This window comes from Mercenaria mercenaria, chromosome 13 (assembly GCF_021730395.1).
Source record: "Mercenaria mercenaria strain notata chromosome 13, MADL_Memer_1, whole genome shotgun sequence".
NCBI lineage: Eukaryota > Metazoa > Mollusca > Bivalvia > Venerida > Veneridae > Mercenaria > Mercenaria mercenaria.
The window spans coordinates 67366445-67387929 of NC_069373.1; the positions used below are offsets into that span (position 1 = coordinate 67366445).

General features: G+C 33.2%; 2 protein-coding genes across 7 annotated transcripts; one reads left to right on the top strand and one right to left on the bottom strand.

Moving 5' to 3' along the window:
• The first annotated feature begins 902 nt into the window (after window positions 1-902).
• On the top strand, window positions 903-12786 carry LOC123528986 (myosin-2-like). Of its 3 annotated transcripts, none has more exons than XM_053522152.1 (7): window positions 903-1070; window positions 2546-2603; window positions 2810-3036; window positions 3230-3440; window positions 7766-7858; window positions 9089-9157; window positions 9813-12786. In XM_053522152.1, exons 1-7 carry the CDS (start codon window positions 949-951, stop codon window positions 10176-10178), a joined length of 1146 nt encoding a protein of 381 aa, XP_053378127.1. In that variant the 5' UTR covers window positions 903-948; the 3' UTR covers window positions 10179-12786. The 3 variants fall into 3 exon arrangements, with proteins under 3 accessions (XP_053378127.1, XP_053378129.1, XP_053378128.1); XM_053522154.1 differs by lacking the exon at window positions 903-1070 and adding an exon at window positions 1362-1588 and having other exon boundaries at window positions 2549-2603; XM_053522153.1 differs by lacking the exon at window positions 903-1070 and adding an exon at window positions 1363-1588.
• Window positions 12787-15436: 2650 nt separating this feature from the next.
• On the bottom strand, window positions 15437-20745 carry LOC123529837 (uncharacterized). Of its 4 annotated transcripts, none has more exons than XM_045310383.2 (3): window positions 20591-20745; window positions 17587-17717; window positions 15437-17132 (listed from the first exon to the last, which is right to left on the bottom strand). In XM_045310383.2, exon 3 carries the CDS (start codon window positions 16617-16619, stop codon window positions 15858-15860), a length of 762 nt encoding a protein of 253 aa, XP_045166318.1. In that variant the 5' UTR covers window positions 16620-17132; window positions 17587-17717; window positions 20591-20745; the 3' UTR covers window positions 15437-15857. The 4 variants fall into 4 exon arrangements, with proteins under 4 accessions (XP_045166318.1, XP_045166317.1, XP_045166320.1 ...); XM_045310382.2 differs by lacking the exon at window positions 20591-20745 and adding an exon at window positions 19773-20537; XM_045310385.2 differs by lacking the exon at window positions 17587-17717 and having other exon boundaries at window positions 20591-20738.
• Window positions 20746-21485: the final 740 nt, after the last annotated feature.

Consider the following 21485-nt stretch of genomic DNA (forward strand, 5'->3'; position numbering starts at 1 on the left):
CTAGTGAACTACTTTTGAAACTGATCCTGGTATCACATGTATAATACAGCTATACTTCAACATGACAGATGGACAATTTAGGCCTTCTCTGAATTAATGCTTTAGACAAATATGCAAACATATTCAGTAAATTACTTTTCAGTATAGTTTTGAAAACATAGATAAATAACTATATTACATTGTAGAAACAAATAAATCTTAATACAACAAATATTGTACATAATGCTACAATCATTAGAACAAAATGTTTAGACTTAAAACACATATTTGGTCTATTATTTGTCACTGTCTAATTATAACTACATGTACATGTAGATACTTGTTTTTTCCCCTTTTGTGTGTGCAAATCATGTATACATACTGAAAATATAAAAGAAAACAGTTATTCTGTGGCGCGTCTTAAAACTGTAAGAGTGGAATGTCGAACCCTAAATAGCAGCATAGCCAGTTAACTTTCGATGATTCTCAAATATAGTGTTTGATCTTGTCGCGTAAGTGCGGTTCATTAAAAATATTTTGAGAAAGCCTCCATTTCGCAGGAAAAGGTCGATCAGGATTTTAACAAAAGACGTTAAATTCAAAATCAGACAAGGACAATTTTAAAGAAAATTTGGTTGTTTATAAGTTTATAATGGACTTCAATATGTAATACAATTAATTGTTTGTAAATGCACGTGGTGAATGTTGAATTACATGAACGACAACACGAGCTACTTGTGCACAACATGCAACAACGTAATAAATGCTAATAAACGAATATCAATATATTTGCAAACTAGTTGCAAGAATGAAAAATCTGTCATAGGTGGATATATGTATAAACGTGACAGCGCAGAAAAAAAATATGAACGTGAAACAAGTGTGCATAAAAGCATGTGTATAAACACGATATATGTTCAATTGTCCCCACTGTATGTGATACTATATCTGTGCAATGTTTCAGTGTTTATGACTAGTACTCAGGATATGAATTGTTTTAGGTGTAAAAAGTGTCGAAAATACACTGTAGCTGTTGTTCAGCCACAAGCTAAAGAGAACTCTACAATACAGGTTTTAGCTGCAACTTTTAGGTATAGTTATTTTTTACATTGTCAATATCTTATCAAGTTTAACCGTGTACATTTCTAACAATAAAATTACCAATATCATATTTAGGTCAGGATATAGGCAATAAACGATATGTGATAAGATATTTGTGAAATACTAGTGACTCAGCTTGCATAACAACGTTCGTTCCATTAGTTTCTTTTTTATATTTCAGTTTTAAAATTATGAAAGACCTGTAAATACACGACTTTATATTACTATTCATGCGGTGAAAATTGATTTTTCAAATACAGTAGGCCTATTTATTGACTGAAATTTAATTAACTTCCTCTTTACATGAGATATCATAGTTATAACTGTGTCGTTCATAACAGCTGACAAAGGTGATATACATTTGAATTTCAAACCACCATTTTGCTACATTAAACGTGATTAAAAATATGGATTCTCTTGACTGGATAATTGGTATTGAATATGCTGTAGCATTCATAGGAAATAAATATAAGACATATGCGACAGGTACATCAAAATCCTCCAAAAGGTACGTATGTCATTTTACAATTCGTCCTAATTCAAACTACTTCCTATACAATGATGTAGATTAAAAGTGAAGATACGGATTCATCCACCTGTTTTGGTTTTGAATATGCTGTGTACTTTTATAGTAAAAACATAGGAAAAATGTGACCAGCACATTCGTTACTTGCAAACGGAATCTATTTTAAAAAACCATTACAAGTTTAGACCTGGTTGTCGCGTTCATATACAAAATACCGATAATATACGACCATGAACGCAAACATTAAATCGCCCTTTTTGGGTGTACGGTTTGATATAGGTTTAATAATGTACATTCAATGTGAAAGTACACTCAGTGCGGCAGATTTAATACCGACCAAATATATACATTATATACGGCATGTAATAAATGCTACCCGCATGATAATATAACCTAGTTGTGTCATTTGGTTATGCATTAATTAGTCAAATTAGATAAAGGGTCCTCCGTGGCCGAGTGGTTCACATACTTCAAATCACTCTACCCTCACCGATGTGCGGTGTGTTCAAGCCTCATTTGGTGTGTATAACATTCTTCTTGTGAGCAGCTGGTTTGAGGAAGGACGGTGGTTCTACCCAGATGCCCATCCGTTATGAAATAATCCCTGGATGGGGCATCTTAGGGTTTTCCTCTACCACGAATGGCTGGAAAGTCGCCAATGTTTGTGTCGGTGACTTTAAACCCAACAAAAAAAAAACAACAACAAATTGGACTTTTTAGACACAAGTATGTATTAGTCATGTAAATATATTCACAATGAACTGATGTTGAACGGTTATTACTTGTTTCGTACTTAATCTGTATATGCATGTCTTGATTTCGTTTGTGTGTGTGTGTTTTTCTTTCTTTCTTTTTGTTCTGTTACTCTTCTGGCATATACTGATCAACTGCCTGAAGCACGATAATGCTTGTATGTAAACTTTGTTATTTCTTCTCTAGCAGTAAGAAAAGACATGATGCACAGCAAGCACCCAAAGACAGTCAAAGAGAAGAGAGGGTATGTATTATGGATCGATTATACTGTCGTGTCTTTTCTTTTACTGTTGAAACTATAAAACATGTCTCAGAACAAGAGCTGACAGTTAAATAAAGTATTTGGAATCTGAATATGTTTAACACTGTCAGCAAAATAAATGCTAAACACATTAATTCCGAAAATATCTGTATCTTAACTTGATTGCAGTAATGCATTTTTTGTAAAAGGAAATGCGTGAGCCAACCACAGAAAGGGTCAAAAAGATACAGGACGAAGAAACACAAGTGCAGAAAATCAAGCAGGAATATGAAGCAAGAATAAAAGAATTGGTACGGATAAAAGATTTCGATCACAAAAAAAATTCGGAGCGTATAAAAGAACTGGAACGAGAGAATAAAGATCTGGGGCGACAGAATGAAAAATTAAAGAAACAACTCAAACAGTTAGAAAACCGGTAACACATTTGCGGGATATTAATATCATATGATTAATTTTATTTTGAATCCATCATTTATAATCTATAATCTTGATAACAAATATACATAATTTGAAGTTTTATTAAATGATTTCAACAATGCTGAGGTACTTTTCTGTTACATTTACAATAAATATCCTATGTGTTCTAATCTCCATTTGTGTTTCCACAGGTCTATGGAAATAACAAGTGCAATGTCCAAACTAACAGATGCTAGAGGCAACTTTGAAAATGTTAACGACGAATTTAATAATTCTAAGCTTGCTCAAATATTTGAATCTTTGTATTCAAATAAGTGGGTTTTCTTAGCAGGGCGGATGTCAAAAACATTTCGGAGCATGCCAGAGCTGGAACGAATATCTTTTCTTACAAATCTCATGAAGGTATGTATGTTATCAAAACATTTAATCATAATGTTACCTCTCATATATCTTGGTTCCTCTAGATAGGTATCCATGAATTTCTTCTATATCTTTATAAAGAAAGGTATATTGTATACATAAATCTACTGACCTCCAAGAGTTGTTCAGAACATTTGGGTATTGAACCAGTTCCATATAGACAAAAAGGTTTTGTTTGTTTAATTATGGGCCAAGATGATTTAGGAAATAAATACCTTTTTGACGTGTTGTAAACATCCAGTCAAAGTAATTCACTTTTAAGCTATTTAATATTCTTGAATTTTCATATGTGACATAAAGACATACGAAGTAAGTAAACATGAAAAACTATTTTCAAGCAACCAAACATAACAGGAGACTGGTTTGACTGAGTGCGTCCATGTGTGGTAATGACAACTGCAACATCAAATGGAAGTCTATCATAGACGAACATTGAATAAACTCTACTAGGGTTGTTCTACTGGCGCTACAGCTTTGTCCTCTTTATGTACAATTTAGTATAACTGGTATCGTTTTAACCAGAAACATGTTCGCATGCAACTGTAATTATTAAATTAGAATGACACAGTAGAAAACTAGAGGTTACTAAAAATAACCATAGCAACGCATTAATGGCCAGGTCGCGACGTTTTGACGACTTAGATACAAAAACATCCATCAGTCACTGCAAATATAATCACAAAACCTTTTACAAACAAATTCACACCGTTAAAATATTTTTATAGTATTTAAGTGATGTCTCCGTATAATCTAAGGTCAATCGGTCATTTGAATTTAAATAAATAACTTTCTTTAGTTTAACCATATTTTTATTCCGAAATGCATGAAATATTTACAATACAAGATTTCAGGAATTGGACAGAAAGCTATATTAGCTTACAGTTGTCCTCTCCTTACTTTCTTTAGGATGGTCATACGTGGTCTTACACAAGGATGATGTCACATAAACATCTAGAAATCTGAGTAAAACATTAACCTATCTTAAAAGATAGCTCAATCATTCATAAGCCTTGACAAGGCATAATACACCTGTAAATAATTAATTTTATGACTGTGAATATCCAGTGAAATGAATGAAAAGAAAATACAATATCTACATCGGGTTTAAATGTTTGTTTTACAAAAATCAATGAAAATGAATATTCATATTCTTCATTTGATATACAGAGTTTAATCACCTAGTATATTTTCAATAGATTACATACATAATTAAACTGGAAACCAAACATTTTGTAAACAAAGTCGATGTTATGAAGACGTCGCTGACGTGGGTCGTACAACCTACCCCTTACTTAAGCAAATTGTCATAGCATATACTGCATGGTAACAATTTCAGATTTAGCACATATAGCAGACACACTAAGTTTTAAATTGACACAAACTTAAGACGTATTTATGATTAGTTTGGAGTTGATGACGTCAGTCTACGTATTTATTGAACGGCCCTCGTATAACCCAAAATAATCATACATAATGTGAGGCATGATGCCTCACGAACTCGTTTCATGCGATGGTTTTGCACTGCTTTTACGGCCTAACTGTAGTTTTTTATTTTTATTGCAAAATTGTTAGGCTATCTGTCAACTACACTTTAATCACAGTTTATTGTTCCGTAACCTTTCTAGGCATTGACAGATAACCAGATGCTTATTAAATTGTTGTTTACTAAACAAAATTCCAAAATAGTAAGTCACGTGTTTGTTTCAGTAGTGAAACCTTTTAACTGTAGCTTTCGCAGGGATTTTTTTTATAAAAGTACGCAATGTCAGCCTGAATTATTCAACAGTTCAATCAACAATTACCTGCTGTATTAAATTAAATCGATGTTTTCATGTAATGTCCATTGTTGACTTTGTAAAGCTTCATAAAAGTTTATGTCAGTTGAAATTTTGACAGTGTTAACCATCTTGGATTTTTGTACGTATGCACCGGGTGACTAAATCTCGTACAAGCGGACTGAAATCGCTTCATATTCTGCAGAAATAGTTAACTTTCATTGTCAAGTATTTGATATTTAATACTTGGCATGTAGTGTTGATTCGTAGCGTTCTATATTGTTTTATTATTTATTTCTGTCCGACTTTGTTTGTTTACACTAGTTTAGAGGTTAAGCTCCGCCTTATTTGCATATAGGCCTAACTAAACTAAAGGAACCAGCGTGGGAGCCATCTGGTCTAGTCGCATAATGGCTGCCAGGTATTTGAACACTAATTTTTCACTTGGCATGGCAACAGAGGTCTAAATTGAGGCTAGTTTTTGTTTAAATTTCATTGTGGATGTATTGTTGACATGTTGGTAGGAAAAATGGGAGAGCAGGTTGTATTTGGTGAAGTCAAGCTCAATTTTAGTATGAGTAGTACTTCCAGGTCACAGCAATGTGATTTTGATGTCAGTTTACTGTAAGTAAATGTGACCAGAGAAATCTCTCTTAGAAGATACATGACCCCTACTTTTCTCTTCATTTTATATCAGTTTTATCATAACTCTTTAAAATGAGGTAAGGATTTGTTCTCTGAAATGGGTCTAGCTATGTTTGGTAGCTCTTTGAAAAAGGTCAGTTTTATATAGAATATATAGGGAAAAACTATTTAGGCTATTGTGACCTATAAGGAAATTTTCGTATCCCGAATGACGTCATGGTTGGCCGAAGTGAGTTCGTAGACTCAACTCGGTTACGGATCTGTCCGGGTATTTCCGACTTTGGCCTTATTTAGATTTGGTATTACATCCTCATTTGCATACCATGCATACCACAAAGGTTAATTATTAGAACGCTAGAATCATGACTTTGCCTCCGTCTCTCGTATAGTCAGGCTGTTTGTCAGTTTGTTCTGAGACTTTTTTTAATTTACACTTCTTAAACCTATACGAATTATTCAAACTTTGAAACTGCACGGTACTTATTATCATTAAATTATACAGTTATATTTATTAGCAGTATTTGGCTGTTTTTCTGATAGAAAGCTGTAATTTTAGAGTTGGTTCTCGGTCCGCCTGCTACACGACTTTGTCTGATATTTTCATTACTGATTATCTTATTCAGTATTAATTAATGTTTATTGTTAAGGCTTCCCATAAATAAAAGTTCTTTGAAGCCGAAAGGAACATTGTCAGTATTTTATTTTAACTTTGAAATAAATCTGAACTCGGGCGCTACCAGCCTACAGGGTCGCGACCAGACCCTAGTTTAGTCAACATATTGTTTATTCCCCAAAATGAATAACCTTACAGTATTGTAATTGGTGGACTCAGTCCCCAGACTGTAGTCCCCTTGCCCCTGGGTCTGTTTACATTTAACATTTATCTTTCTACCCTAACCAGAATACAGTAAAAGTGACCCAGGGTGGGAGGCACTACAATAACAACATCACTGAGAACCATAATTTCGTTGCCCAGCGTGGCTGAAAGGCAACAGAAATGATATTTTGACCATACCAACTGCTCAAGATCTTTAATAATTTTGAAGAGCAAATCATGTTACCATCTTTGTATTTCATTGGAAGGATGAGCTATACTTGTTGTTTTGTTTTCTTTTTAAAAAAGATGTCATCAAAAACATTTTACTCAAGATGTCAATCAAACAGTATGATGGTTTTTTACCTACTGCATTTCATACTGTTATAAATGTTTGCACCATGATTTCTTAGACCTGTTAAACCATATTAATGGCATTATCGGAGCTTTCGTGGCCGATTGTTTGAGGTCGCTGACTTCAAATTACTTGCCACTCACCGATGTGGGTTCGAGCCTTACTCGGGGCGTCGAATTCCTGATGTGAGGAAGTCAGCCAGCTTACGGAAGATTGGTATTCTATCCAGGTGCCCGCCCGTGATGAAATAATGCAGGAGTGGCACCTGTGGTCTTCCTCCACCATCAAAGCTGGAATATCGCCGTATGACCTAATTGGGTCGGTGCGACAAACAAAAAATAATAATGTCATTATCTCGTATCAAACTAACAGTAATGAAAGTAGTTTCTTCATTTGCTTATTAAATCAGTCATTCAAAGTTTCAGAGAACGACAAAGGTATTTAGTCAGTAATCAAATGTTTCACCACATTTCTGTATTTCGTTGAATTCAAATCACTCTTGAAAAAGATGCGCTTTGTTTGCAACCTTATGGTACATTTGTTACATGTATATTTTCCATTATCAGAGTTATCATGAATTTAGGGGTTGCTTCTATCGCTTTCTTTGATTTTAAATTCTCCAAGATGCTGAAATATAGCGATTGTACCTATTTTGATTTGTAAACTAAATTTATCATATGGATACTATCGGGTATCTATGTCTAATTTTGTTTTCCAGTATGGATATAATGAATGTAAAGCAGCAGCAGATAGCCAGTTATGTACTTTGTGGCAGACTGATAAAATAGAGGAGGTTCCAGCAGACGAAGACGTAAGTATATTTTTCAGATACCCCAACATTAATTGTTTATATTTCATGTAACAAAATATTTCTTGCAATAATTGGGAATGATCGAATAAGTTTAGATACAAGGATAAAAATATCAGCAACGTTTTCGGAATATATTAAACAAGAAATGTCTTTAACCTTCAGCCTGCTAAATTTCTAAAATGGACTGGTCCTTCATTCAGTTTGGGCAGTAAAACTTATTATTTGAAGGGGTGTCCATTGAAAGTTTATTGACTGAATAGCAAACAGTGCAGGCTGATCTTAGCCTTCACTGGTCGCAAAGGCAGAATCACTTGCCGCCAGTAGTCTAAAGGTTAGAAAAGGCAAACGGCGTAGAGGAAATAATGTTTGGCGAATGGAAAATTCAGAATTAAACAGGGTGAACAGACAGCAAAGATTTGGATATGAATCTATGAACTCATGATTCATTTCAACTAATTAGCAAATTTAAATGATCAGTAGGTATCCATTCAGTGACAGAAGGTTAAAATGATTTGACGTCCTTTGCTGAATCTGAAATAATTTCATGTTGGGTCAGAACACCCCACAGGTAACCCACTAGCACAGTATCTCGACCCGCATACAATTAGTTGGACTAGAAAGAAAAATAAAACCCTAGAAGATGTTGAATCGCTAGTGATCCCAACAATACTAATTACTCAATTAAGTTCTGAATAACAGTTACTGTTGGAATCTTTTTTATTTGCGTAAAGTAATAGGTAAATACTTACATATATGATGGAATAGTGATTTTCAATTCAATTTGCTCATTGTTGTTGTTATTATTTTTATGAAATATAAGCTTATCTAAGCGAGGTACGCAACGGTGGATGAAGTTTACTTTCGATTTCTCTTGCGATGATAAATTACTAAAGACTTTAAAATTAAAATAAACCATTTCAGTTTGTATGTAAAAAACTACTAAATATCTTCTATTTGATATGTGTCCACTGATATTCAAGACTAGATATCTTGTAATATCAGTTTATCTTTTCAGCGCGTATCTGTTTTGGGACTTATTACTAAGGAATATAGGTCAAAATCCATGTTATACAGCTTACGCCGAAAAATAAATATGTTTCAAAATTACAAAGGAGCTTCACATGCATATTCGCAAGAACCTATTTCAAATATCCTCAAGTGTTTGTGACTGAAACAGATACTAGCAGTTTTTAAATTCCACAACATGGTTTTATTGTTTCTTTCATTAAGCTTTCGGAGTTCTTGCAATTACGAAGACAATATGCTGTAAAAGGTTCTGTCAGAAACAATATAAAAAGGGTAAGTTCGATATTTCTTAATATAATCTCGATATGTTTACTAGTAAAGCTCACAACATTAAAATCGCGTTAACTTTTTATTCTAACAAACAACTTGCACATTAAGACTGACATTCAGTCAAAGATCTTCTTTCTTCATTAAAATCATTTTCATTGTCGTCTCTTTACACAAACAGTTAAACATCGTATTCTTTTCGGACGTTTTAAATCTAATAGAAATATAGAAACGTGTAACATGTTCTTTTGGTGAAACGATTTGGAAATCTCGTTTTTCTTAAAAATATTAAAGATATCCAATGACTATCTTTCATTTAAATATTTCATATTTACATATTTAATGTTGAAAATCCTCACCAAATATATTTAAAATTACTAAATATATAAATCATTTGTTTATGTAGAGCTACATTCATAGTTAAATGTATTGCAGTAACAGTTGATTGATTAAAAAACTTCAAGTGTTTTAATGGTTGCTAAGTACACAAATTACACTACGTTCAGCTTTACATGTGTACAATGTGTACTATTATAACCTAATGCATAGTACTGTTAATACTGATAAACTTATTAATTTTATGATGTAGTTTTCCTCCATGTTTTCAAGTCTGAAATTTTGGTCTAGTATGTTTTTAAAGGTGTTACAAAAATATTTTCAGGTAATTTCCGACAAGCTTTTGCAAACAGAAGAAGTATGTGTACTATGTTCAGGGGAAAGCGGAGTGGATGTAAAAATGAAATTGCGCAGCTTTCTGGAAGAATACCTGGACTGTTGCTGGCTGATGTCAGTTTCGCATCCTGCTATGGTGCTTGATTTTGATGTAGTTGGAAAACATTTTAGTGAATGTACGGATAATTTCAAAGTGTATTCCACGAAAAGGCCCGTGGAAGATATGTCAAAAGTTGTAGGTACAATATGCGAAGTTGTATGGCCTTGTGTACATCAAAAGGATGAGTGTGCGATTTATATGAAAGGTGATGTTGTCCTTGTTAAAAAGGGGTTAGAGCCAAAGGAAAACAACTAAAACAAAGGAACTCTAGTTGTCGATTTTGACATTCTATTTTACATTTTTAATGATTAAGCTTAACTTATTGATCAATATATTGATCTATCTGAAATGGTACTGGTATGTCCTGAAGGAAATTCATTTGAGTCGCGCCATGAGAAAACCAACATAGTGGCTTTGCGACAAGCATGGATCCAGACCAGCCTGCGCATCCGCGCAGTCTGGTCAGGAACCATGCTGTTTACTAACAAGTTTCTCTAATTGCAATAGACTTTGAAAGCGAACAGCATGACTCCTGACCAGACTGTGCAGATGCGCAGGCTGGTCTGGATCCATGCTGGTCGCAAACCGACTATGTTGGTTTTCTCATGACGCGGCTCATTGGAGAATCAGAACCTTAGTATAAGCTGAAAGTGAAACAGTTCAGCGACTCCTTATCATTGTCAGTAAATAGTCAGTCAGTTGTCAGTAGATATTTCTCTTTCTTTCTTGAATGTGTTATATAATAGTTATCCGTGAGTAATTTTAATGGCAGCCACTTCACTTTCATACTTTTCATTTTATCAACTAAACAAGTTCTAACAAGTTCTTTAACTAAGATGAATTATAAATAAAAGAATTTGATATTGGCTTCCCTTTTGCTGAGAACATTTTATTAACTAAATAAATTGTAACAAGTCCATTAACAACTAGGGTGAATTTTAAGTTTAAAAAAGTGATATTGGTTTCCCTTTCGTTGAGCGACACTATAACTACAGTGGTGCGCCTGATAATAAACCAGTTACTTTTTCACAATGAAAGCAATATAACTTCAAATTCAGAACTTCCACAATATCTATAGTGTTATCATTAACTCCTGTTTAGGCAATATTTCCAAATAACTAAAACTAACTTAAGGAAAGTACTTTTTAAACCATTCAGGACGGTTACAAAATTGTCTTTAAAATGAGAAAAATAGGATGCTTCAAATTTGGCAAAATGTGGTGGTCATTTTGTTTCCCTGGCACTGTAAAACCAAAAGGGTCGATTTTTCGTTTAGAGATACATTTAAATTGTAGTTATTGAATAAGGTAAAAATAGTTTCTCAATTTTTTTTTCAACCAGAACAAAAGTAGCTTTTACGGCATCTAACGTTAAAACTAAAAACAATTGTATGCTTATTATATGTAAGTCTGTACTTGGGGATATGCGCCGTGAGCCAGTATTTGCTAAACAATGGGGTTTCAGTGATAAGACAGTATTGTAGGTTTTCGAAAATGCAGGAATCGAGATTGAATAAACTGAAGTTTTAACTGGGTAAAATCATTATCCAATCTTAGATGTAAAAACAGTGTTTTTCGCATTTGGCAAATGTTTAATAGTATTGGCAGTCTTGATATAGATAATATACATTTACATGGTTGTACTAAGAGTTTTGTCGACGGGTTAGAACATAAGCTATAAGAGATTAAAATATTAATAAATGGAAACGATGAATCAGTATGGGGGAAAAGGTTGTATTAAATTAAGAACTTACAGACTTTTACTGACTAATTTTGAAACTGAATTTTATGTTAAAACGCAACTACCATTTCACTACCGTAGTGTAGTGGCAAAATTTAGATGTGGTATAGCAACATCCGAATAAAAACATGGAGATATGAAAGTTTTTGCGTTTGATCAATGAACTTTCTTTAACTATTTGAACTTTACTGAGGATTACTAAATTGTCGATTATATTTATCTGTATGGGAGGAATTTTATTCACATATCAGAAGGAATTTCAATGCATCTGATAAGGAAAACTTTTGTGTATTATATACTAATATAGATATAGTATTTAGTAGTATACAGCCAAAACATAGAAAGTTTTAACATTGTCAGTTGTAGTTCAGAAAAAAAGTGTGAAGGAACACTGATTCAATCTGAAAATGCCTCTGTTTCATGCCATAAAGCAGTTTTTAACTTTATTTGGTCGCAAACAGATTCAAAATTTCTTTATACCATCTATCTGCAGCTAGCCACAGATGGATTCGGTTTCTACATGTTTTTTTTATGTAAGGAAACCTTTTGAAGGTAAGCTTATTAATAAGGATTTTAATAGTTTTGTCAGTGACTTAGTCATCTTACTAGATATTAGATCTTAGAATGTGTAAATGTACAACTCTTCTTCTTAATTATCTAACTAAAAACGGACTGAATTATGCACTTAAATTCACAACAGAACAATTTTAAGGATGTATGTGTAGACTAAAGGTTGATTATTGCAGAAATGGTATAAGAGGGACATAATGTCCCTATTTATTTAGTTATTTATTAAGTTGATCAACTTACATGTATATTTATTGTGCTTGTTTTTGTTAAATAGCGTGTACTCCTTTTTTGGAAGTGACTTATAGGTCCATGGGGCCGGGTAATTATAGATAAATGTATATATTATATGATTTGTGCCATTATGAACATTACATGTCACTATAATAAATAAATTTCTTCTTCTTTTTCTTCAATCTTCTGTATGAAACTAATTTATAGATCAAATTGTCTCTTACATTTCTGTATTGAAAGGCATGCGTATTTTACTATATCTTAATGTACTTTTTATCATGCTGTACGTATGAAGAGACATAAATAAACTCTTTGTCTTTAAGAGTGCATTTGCTTGATTTTAATTGATAATTTAGCAAGTGTGTAGTTCATGTCATTAACACTAAAATGGCCTCCTCCAAGATCAAGTATCTTCTTCAATGTGTTTTACAAATGCAAGGTTATAAAACAAACAAAAAAATGACAAAAATAAAACATTTTGGCGTTATAAATTTTTTAACGTCGACTTTCGTAAAGTAGTAAGTAGGATTTTTCAGTGTATGCTTCTTTATCGGATATTATGTTTTTCCTAAAGGAACAAATCGAGAAGACAATTACCATCGGTATACAGTTTTAAAAAGAACAAATGAGCGCTGCTGTGCGAAAACCAACGTCAGGGCTGGATCCAGGTCTGTGCACATGCATACTAGTCCAGTTCATTTATTAATTTCGGCACTTCTAAGCAACTGATAAGCGAACAATATGGGTCCAGGAATGTGCAGGCAGACCTGGATCCAAACTGGTCGCAAAACCTTAACGTTAGTTTTGCTCATATAATATCTAATTGGTAGTTTCCGGTATTTTGAAGAACATTTCATTACAGGTCGTGTGGCACCTCAAAATGGTAGCAAAGCATTTTGGTAGTCACTATCAAAATTCGGCCGAGTTTTGGTAGCGACAAAATGTGTCGCAAGTGTACATATGATGTGTTAAGGATCATGGAATGAAACGTATTTTGGTAGTTTTTTCTACATCAGCGGCCTTGTTCATTTTTACATTACGCACAAACGAAAGAGATAAAATGAGGGAATGTCTCCTATAAAAATGGTTCATAGTTCCTCTCCGAGATATAGTTTTTGTATAAAAACAACAAAAATGTAGATTCCTGAGCGTATGAAAGGGGTCTTAAACGACGCATCTTATGCAAAAACAATGTATTGCTTTGTTGTTTTAATATGCTACTGTTGTCAGAGGGATAGTCCACCGACATTTTTTAAAGCACGAAAATGTTGAATTCTGTAAAACGAAGGATAAATGGTGAGGTTGACACGTGGGTCCTCCACTTGGGTATTTTTTAAACAACCCACATAAACATGAATTGTGAATTCTGAACGTGTTTTAGGGGTCTTGGATAAATATTTCCTTAAAAATATTTTCTCTCTAAAAGTAAATGGTTTTGAGAGTCCGCCACAGATATCTTTGAAACACAACGTAAAAGAATGGTGAACAGTAACTGTTGTGCCAAGTTCCTTCAATATCTCTCAATATATGTCAAAGTTGCAATGACCTCTCGAGATCACGTGTGTTCCAATGGTCCTCTTTGACTGAATCTATGGTCGTTATATTTTCAAGGTCAAAAGGTCAAGGTCAGATAAGCGACTAAGTTCCATCATGACTCTCTTTGAAATATCTTTTTTTCCATCCGACACAATATTCTTTTTGTTAATTATGAGATTATTATTAATACCGTTCTGCGTTGGAGTTGTACATATCCAGCGCATTTTGGTACTACATTTTTTGTAAACTACCACACTGCGTTGAGTGTAACGCATTTTGGTAGTGACCATCAAAACTCGGCCGAACTTTGGTAGTGACTACCAAAATGCGTTGCTACCATTTTGAGGTGCAACCCAGTTCGTAAAAGATATTACAAAATAACTGTTACAGGAATGATCCAAGAGGAAAAACTTGTTTACTATAGTGCATATTTATTCAAGACGAGAAGGTTTATTTTGGTTACTGTTGCCATTTTCCTTGCCGATATAGTTTCAGATTAAAATATGGGTTGTAATGACCCGATCAAGTTGAAAATGAGAAACGAGCATTACTTAAATAGATATCTTAATATGTATGATTCTATATCCCGTAACATTTCGAAAAGTTTGGCATAAATTTGTTGCCGTAGCTATAAAAAAGCAATAAAATCAAATTAAACATGGTCATTTTATTTATCCAAATTAAATTGTATGACATGGTATAGTAATTGCATTTTATCCAGCCTTACTTGTCCGATTTCTTTTGATCTTTTAAACTTAATGTGATAATTATTACTTCAATTTGGCACATACAATAGATTGTCTTTAGATGACGCGTAAATTTGAACAGCTCTTTGACAAATATTGTCTGTCTATGGGTTAATAGCAAATAAACATTTTAAATATCAATGACCCCGGATGCAGTTAAAGGCGTACCGATCAAATGATATTGTATTAACTTGTCATACAAGGACGGCAGTATTAAACGATAAAATAAAACAAAGTTTATCAGATAACTATGATATGAAGAGATATTAAAAGATAAAAATAATCAATGTACAGTGAGTGAATAAGTTCAGATACAGTAAAGTTATGTATTTTCGCCATCGATTTCGGCCTAATCACGCAAGACGTGTATTTTTTAAGAAAGATAATTTTAATGCAAGCTCAAACGAATATTATATTGAGCCGTGCCATGAGACAATCAACATAGTGCGTTTGCGACCAGCATGGATCCTGACCAGACTGCGCGAATCTGGTCAGGATCCATGCTGTTCGCTAACGGTTTCTCTAATATTATTGCAATAGGCTTTGAAAGCGAACAGCATGGATCCTGCCCAGACTGCGCGAATGCGCAGGCTGGTTTGGATCCATGCTGGTCGCAAACGCACTATGTTGGTTTTCTCATGGTTCGGCTCATATATTGAAGATTTAAGGAACGTAACTCATACTTCGTCAGTGTTTTCCTTTCAAGAAATAATAACTTTATTCCTTAAAGCTTATCAATCGAAGATGATTTGAATTTAATGACAAGTAGACAGTATCATTACAGAATAAACACAAGTACATTTTTATCAACATGTGATAAAATCACAAAACTAAAAGCTTTAATGCTGTATGATATCCGACAAAAAGTTGACAAAGCTCTACAATAGGATTACGAATGTCTGCACGTCACACACGGATAAAGCCGAAGATAATACTGTTAATGTAGGTCAAGCACGTTAAAAGAGAAAAGTCTTTGAATTTCCCATGCAAAAGATGAACACAAAGTAAGTTTTACATATGATCGGTCTTGCAATTGCAATTCTCACTTAATGCTTGATATCGAATTTCCTAAATATTTTGTTCGTTAATAAGAAACTTTAATTTCAAAACATCATCCTAATGCACTGCTCCTTGGATCCGTTACAAAAACTGATGGAAATCCAGAATTATCGTCAGTGGATTTTGATTTTACATTTATTCTAGACACAGGTTCTATGACACGTGACTTTGTCGCACTATTGTTATTTCCAAGTCTAACAGTAATTGCCGGAAGAATAAGTCTTGCTGCCGGCTTTGTCGTTGCTGACCCTGTGGCCCGTGAAGCAGATTTTACTGGACTAGGTACGCGGCTCTTTCTTTGCTTTAAGTCATCGAACAGATCCTCTGTAGACATTGTTCTATCAATTTCTGTCTGTTCATTTCTTCTACCAAGTAGTTTCGTCGCTTCCCTTCGTCGCCTGACTACCGGTCTCATCTCCTTAAGTTCTCCTTCAATAAGCTCTTCAATGTTTGTTCTTAAACTATCTGGAGGATATTTACCATAAATATCTTCCATCTGCGCGTGAATTTCTTCTCGTTCCTTTGCCAGCTTATCTAACACATTCTTATGTGCTTTGTAATCTTGCAAAGCCTCGGAATGTCTGTGAGTTGCCTTTTCTTTTCGTATAAGAAACATGTGTTTTTCTGCGTTAACTTGCCTACACGCAAGTTTATATTTAGCCTCTTCCGCCTTGTTCATGACGTCAGTCAGTTTGGCACGATACTCACACTGCCTTTGAAGGCTCTCAACTTTAGACTCGGCATAAAACCCTCCAGTATACTCGTCATAAATCACTTTTCGCCTTTTGACATCCACTTCCTCGCCTAAACCCATCGCGACTCTTATTTGTTTCAACTGGTGTGCTAATTAGCAATAAAATATTTATTTAGCAGATTGTCCAAAATGTGCCTTCCTTTTCAGACAATAAAAATACCACAGGTTAAACTATCCATGAAAAACACCCTTTGAAACTCAATTCACACGAGAATTTTATGCAAAATAAATATCCAGTTGTTTAAAAGTGTTTAACATTGATGACAAATACGAAAATCAATTAAATCACTTCACTAAATTACAGCAGATCATGAAAACTCCCAAAGGTCTACGAATACACCGGAAATAGATAGCTGGTCTTGTTTGCAAATATCACAAAATCATTGTATTGAAATTCCAATTGAGGATAATTAACTTTCAGCACGACCAGCAGGGAATCAATGAATCGTTTGTTTTTCAAATTATTATGGCTATTAACTTGGCTCCTAGGAACTATCGACAAGATCGCTTGTTAATATTTCATACTCTCACGACAAAAGTGACAACCGCCGTGAATTATGGCATCTAAGATGTCTGAAAATACAACAGAATAACATTTAATCAATTATTTGTAATACCGAAATCTTATTTTTCTTATCATAAGCGTAACATTTATGTCAAGAAATAGTTAACCCCTAGTCTGCTAATTTCTAAAATGGACTGGTCCATCATTCAATTCAGGCAATACCATTAATTACTCCATGGGGTGTTCACTGAAAATTTACTGACTGAATAATGAACAGTGCAGACCATGATCAGCCTTTGATATTGGTCTATATGGTCGCAAAGGCAGAATGAAAATGTAAATGAATTATCATATAAGAGGTTACATCACTATACAAGATCATATATGTATGCTGGACTTTTTTTAATGTGTGTGTATATATAAGAATAAATTGAATTCAACCTAAAATTAAACAAATTACAGTGTCTGCACTAAATCAATATATCAGTATTTCACATGTCTGAAATTCTATTGATGGCTTACTTTTTATCTTTTGATACGCTGGTTTACGTTCCCAAATGAAAGAACTTTCTTTGCAACCTTTAGTAATAACTTTTCTCGAAAACGTACTCAAGTATGCTTACAACAAGCTTCAAATATCCATCACAATCGAGCTGAAATAATTTAATATGAAAATATAAAAGAAAAAAAATCCTATCATGGAACTGTTTTAATTCTCTGCTCTTTTCTTTCAAAACAATAAAAAGTTAAAATCCGAAAAATCTTTTTTTGTTAATCCATTCTATATACAATATGACATTCAACTTCAAAATGTGCTGTGGCATCGTAATAAATCATTTTTACTTTGCATGCATGCCAAATGTAAGCATAAATAATGCACACTATTTGCTTTATATCAATAGAGGAATATACTAAAGAGAGATATTACCCTATATTGTAGTCAGGAGCCTGTCTATTATCAACAAACATACCTATATATAGAGCTCAAGTACTTTGATAATCACCCTCTTCAAAATGTGTTCAAATTCTAAATGGCTTAAAATAAGTAGTTATGTTGCACTTGTAATTTTCATCTTTGTGTTTACTTTTCGCGACAACTGCCAAAGGAATTTTGATAGTCATGTTTGACAATGTCATACAAACACACATCAATTCAAACTTTGTTATGTCAAAATAGGCAATTTAAAATGACAAGAACGATTTTGATTTGATTTGTTTCTTCAATTTTGAATTTTAATGACTTGTCCCTAAAGCAATTTATTCTGTTCTAAATAAACAGATTGAAAATTTTCAAATTGTAAATTGTTAAAATGAAAGACTCATAAAAAATCCACATTATTATTATTCTATAGTCTGTGAACGTTTCTTTACAACGTCGTTGTTTGAACATGTTCACAATGAATAGTTGTTATATTAAAATCATTTTTCTTGCATCCTTAACGGGAGTTGTCGATGTTTTCACCGGTGATTTGAAACTCCGTTGTATCATGACTCTCGTGCTATAAATGACTGTCACAGTAAAAAACTACATTTATGAAAAAGTTTTGTGTAGTTTTTACAACGCCAGTTGTTGTTGCTGACGGAAATATCTGACTCTTATGTTAATTTGGAAGAGTTTACAATCGTATAGGAATTTAAGAATCTTCCGCCCACGAAAGGTGTGGGTTGAAATATCTGCCTCAAGAGTATCATCATTTCTTGAAGATACATTTATACCCTTTCAATTCAATTCAATTTTATTCAGGTTATAAGATCATAAGAATATAATATCATATTAAAAATATCATACATCACATAAACATACGTATTCAATATAAAAGACAATTATTCTAATAACTAATCATATGCAAATTTGATCTTATAGCCTGGGATGGCCCATTAAAGTAAACTTAATCACTTATTTCCAATGGGGTCCCCAAAATTATATATCCGGTAAAAATAGACAAAAGCTAAAAATGAATTGTTATTATATAATAAGTAAGTAAATCGTCTTTTATATTCTCGTACGATGAATGGGAAAAAAGCAATCAGTAAAAATTCTAAATAAATAATGAATCTACAAACTAAAACTGGAAACTGTAACTGTAACTGTGATTTGTGATTATATTTTATGTTTCCTTGATGGAATATGTTTTGATGTAAGCTGAAACAAACAAAAAAACTGTATCCTATAGTATCTTTAATCAGCGCAAAGTAAAAGAAATACGAGGCGACAAAATCGAAAAATTAAACACATTTTTGTTTCAGTATACAGTCTAAACTTTGTTAAAAAGAGGGAAAAAACATTGATTGATCACCCAAATAATGGGCAACCATGGACGTTTATTTAACAAACAATCGCATAAACTATATTTAAATTTATGTGTTCTGTAAACATATTAACCTAAATTTTGATAACTGATACTTTTGCAGTAATTAAAATCTGATATAAGTCAACTTGTAAATAATTACATAAACCAATGACCGAGATTAAATCTTATCTGGTTGAAAATGAGCCTTTTATTGTAAATGACTATTGCCAAAAAATCATCTCACAATTTATACCCATTGAAATTTTATCGACTATATATCTATTTTGATAAGTTTAAAAAGTTTTTCAATAATCATTCGATCTTCTTTCTCCAGCTATTTATCATTATGAATGAATGTATTTAAGCAATAAATTCAAACTGATAATAGAAGATTTGAAACTTAAGATATAGCCTTACTTCTTGTTCAGATATCTGTACAACCGATATTTTTCAACATCAAATATCCAAACACATCGTGAGAAAATTATCCACTTCCTTTTATCGTTTTTAAGTCTAAAACAATATTGTCCCTTTAGAAAAATATTTTCAATCTTTATAATGTCCAGTCCTTTTGACATGATATTGATGTGTTATTTCCTAGTTTTTAGCACCGACTTCTCCCGATTATTGAAATGTAAATTATTTTTGGCACGTTTACTTTCTACACAAAGTTGTTATGACGAAAACTTACGTAAATTTACAGAAACTAAGGAAAAGAACGTAGAAACTAGAATGTTATTATGCATATTGTGACATTAATCCGTAGTCTATGACCACAGTTTTAGATCTTTGACCGAAAGATAATCCCTTCGCATTATAAATTATATTAAGCCTTCAAACAGATAAACACCGAAACGTCATCCATTCTTTAACGTTGAAAAATATAGATACCTTTCATTTAAGCCAAATATAAAAAAATAATCCTTGGAAATTGAAATGATATAGACTTTTAAACACATAAAATGTCGAATAAGAGTTGTTATACTTTTAAAAAATGCTGCTTATTGTGTTGTGCATTAACATCAAATTAACTCCAAAATACATGACCTATGAAATAGATTTTATAACAATTAAACAATCAAAGCTGGCTGCAGGAGGTGCTTATTTGAAAACGATTCATACAAACATTCGTCTTATTATTTTATAACATGTTTAATCGATTACATTTCATTCTATTATTCCAATAATTTCAGAAAATAAACGTCAAATATTCGTCAGAATAAAAGTAACCTTACCTTAATCATGACACATGATATTGAAAATACCTTATAATCCAGTCAAAAATATAATAGAGTTTAACATGCAGGGGATTTTCATAACCTAACTTAAATAATCTTGGTTTATCGATCACAATCTTTCGTATTTAATAATTCAATGAATTTGTTCATTTTACCAAGGGAGTTCGATCAAACTGATTTATAAATATTATTTTTCACTTAATTTCATATGCCGGACGTTTAAAGCAAAGAAATTTCAGTTTATTATTCGGTTAGAATATTCTTTAAGCTATTGGCAGGTAGACACTGAGCTCGTGTTTAATTGAAGTTGCATTTTTGGTAGACACGAAAGCGCAATGGGCAAACACAAAGACGGAAGAACGCGCGGAAAAAGTGGTAAACATATGCTGCCCCAGAACTCTTTTGGGGAGCATAAATCTGCTTGAACATTATCATTGTTCCAAATATGCTGGTATCCTAATGTTGTACAAAAGATGATCCATTATCCCAAAGACATTATACTTGGTTATGTGTTGTAGTTGTTGTTGTTGCTGTGTGCGTGAGAGTGGGGGGGGGGGGGGGGGGGGGGGGCGTTGACGGGAAGGTTTAGGGTCGCTAATATGCCGAAAGTGCCACTTTGCCATTGCAGGTTCGGCTCCGGCTGAATTCTGCAAATGCCTTGCGGAAGCGGTTCATGCCATGCCTGGGATTTGAAATACCCAGTTAAATTTTGTCGATAACAGTTCAAACGATAATTTAGATATAATTTTGCCGTTGTCCTTCCGTCCGCATGATCCAACATCTTTTGTTTACGGGACTGCGAGAACAATGGTTGGTACATTTTTGGTTGATGAAACTATTTTGAATTTAAGCGGCTGACTTGGTTTTTGTCGAGTTGATGCGAACACAAACT

Excerpts from the sequence above, each read along its gene's own strand:
- LOC123529837 (XM_045310383.2), bottom strand. The coding sequence starts at position 16,619 with ATGGGTTTAGGCGAGGAAGTGGATGTCAAAAGGCGAAAAGTGATTTAT.
- LOC123528986 (XM_053522152.1), top strand. The coding sequence starts at position 949 with ATGACTAGTACTCAGGATATGAATTGTTTTAGGTGTAAAAAGTGTCGA. Across the intron at positions 1,071-2,545 it reads GTTTTAGCTGCAACTTTTAG|CAGTAAGAAAAGACATGATG; the intron begins GTATAGTTATTT and ends TTTCTTCTCTAG. Across the intron at positions 3,037-3,229 it reads CTCAAACAGTTAGAAAACCG|GTCTATGGAAATAACAAGTG; the intron begins GTAACACATTTG and ends GTGTTTCCACAG.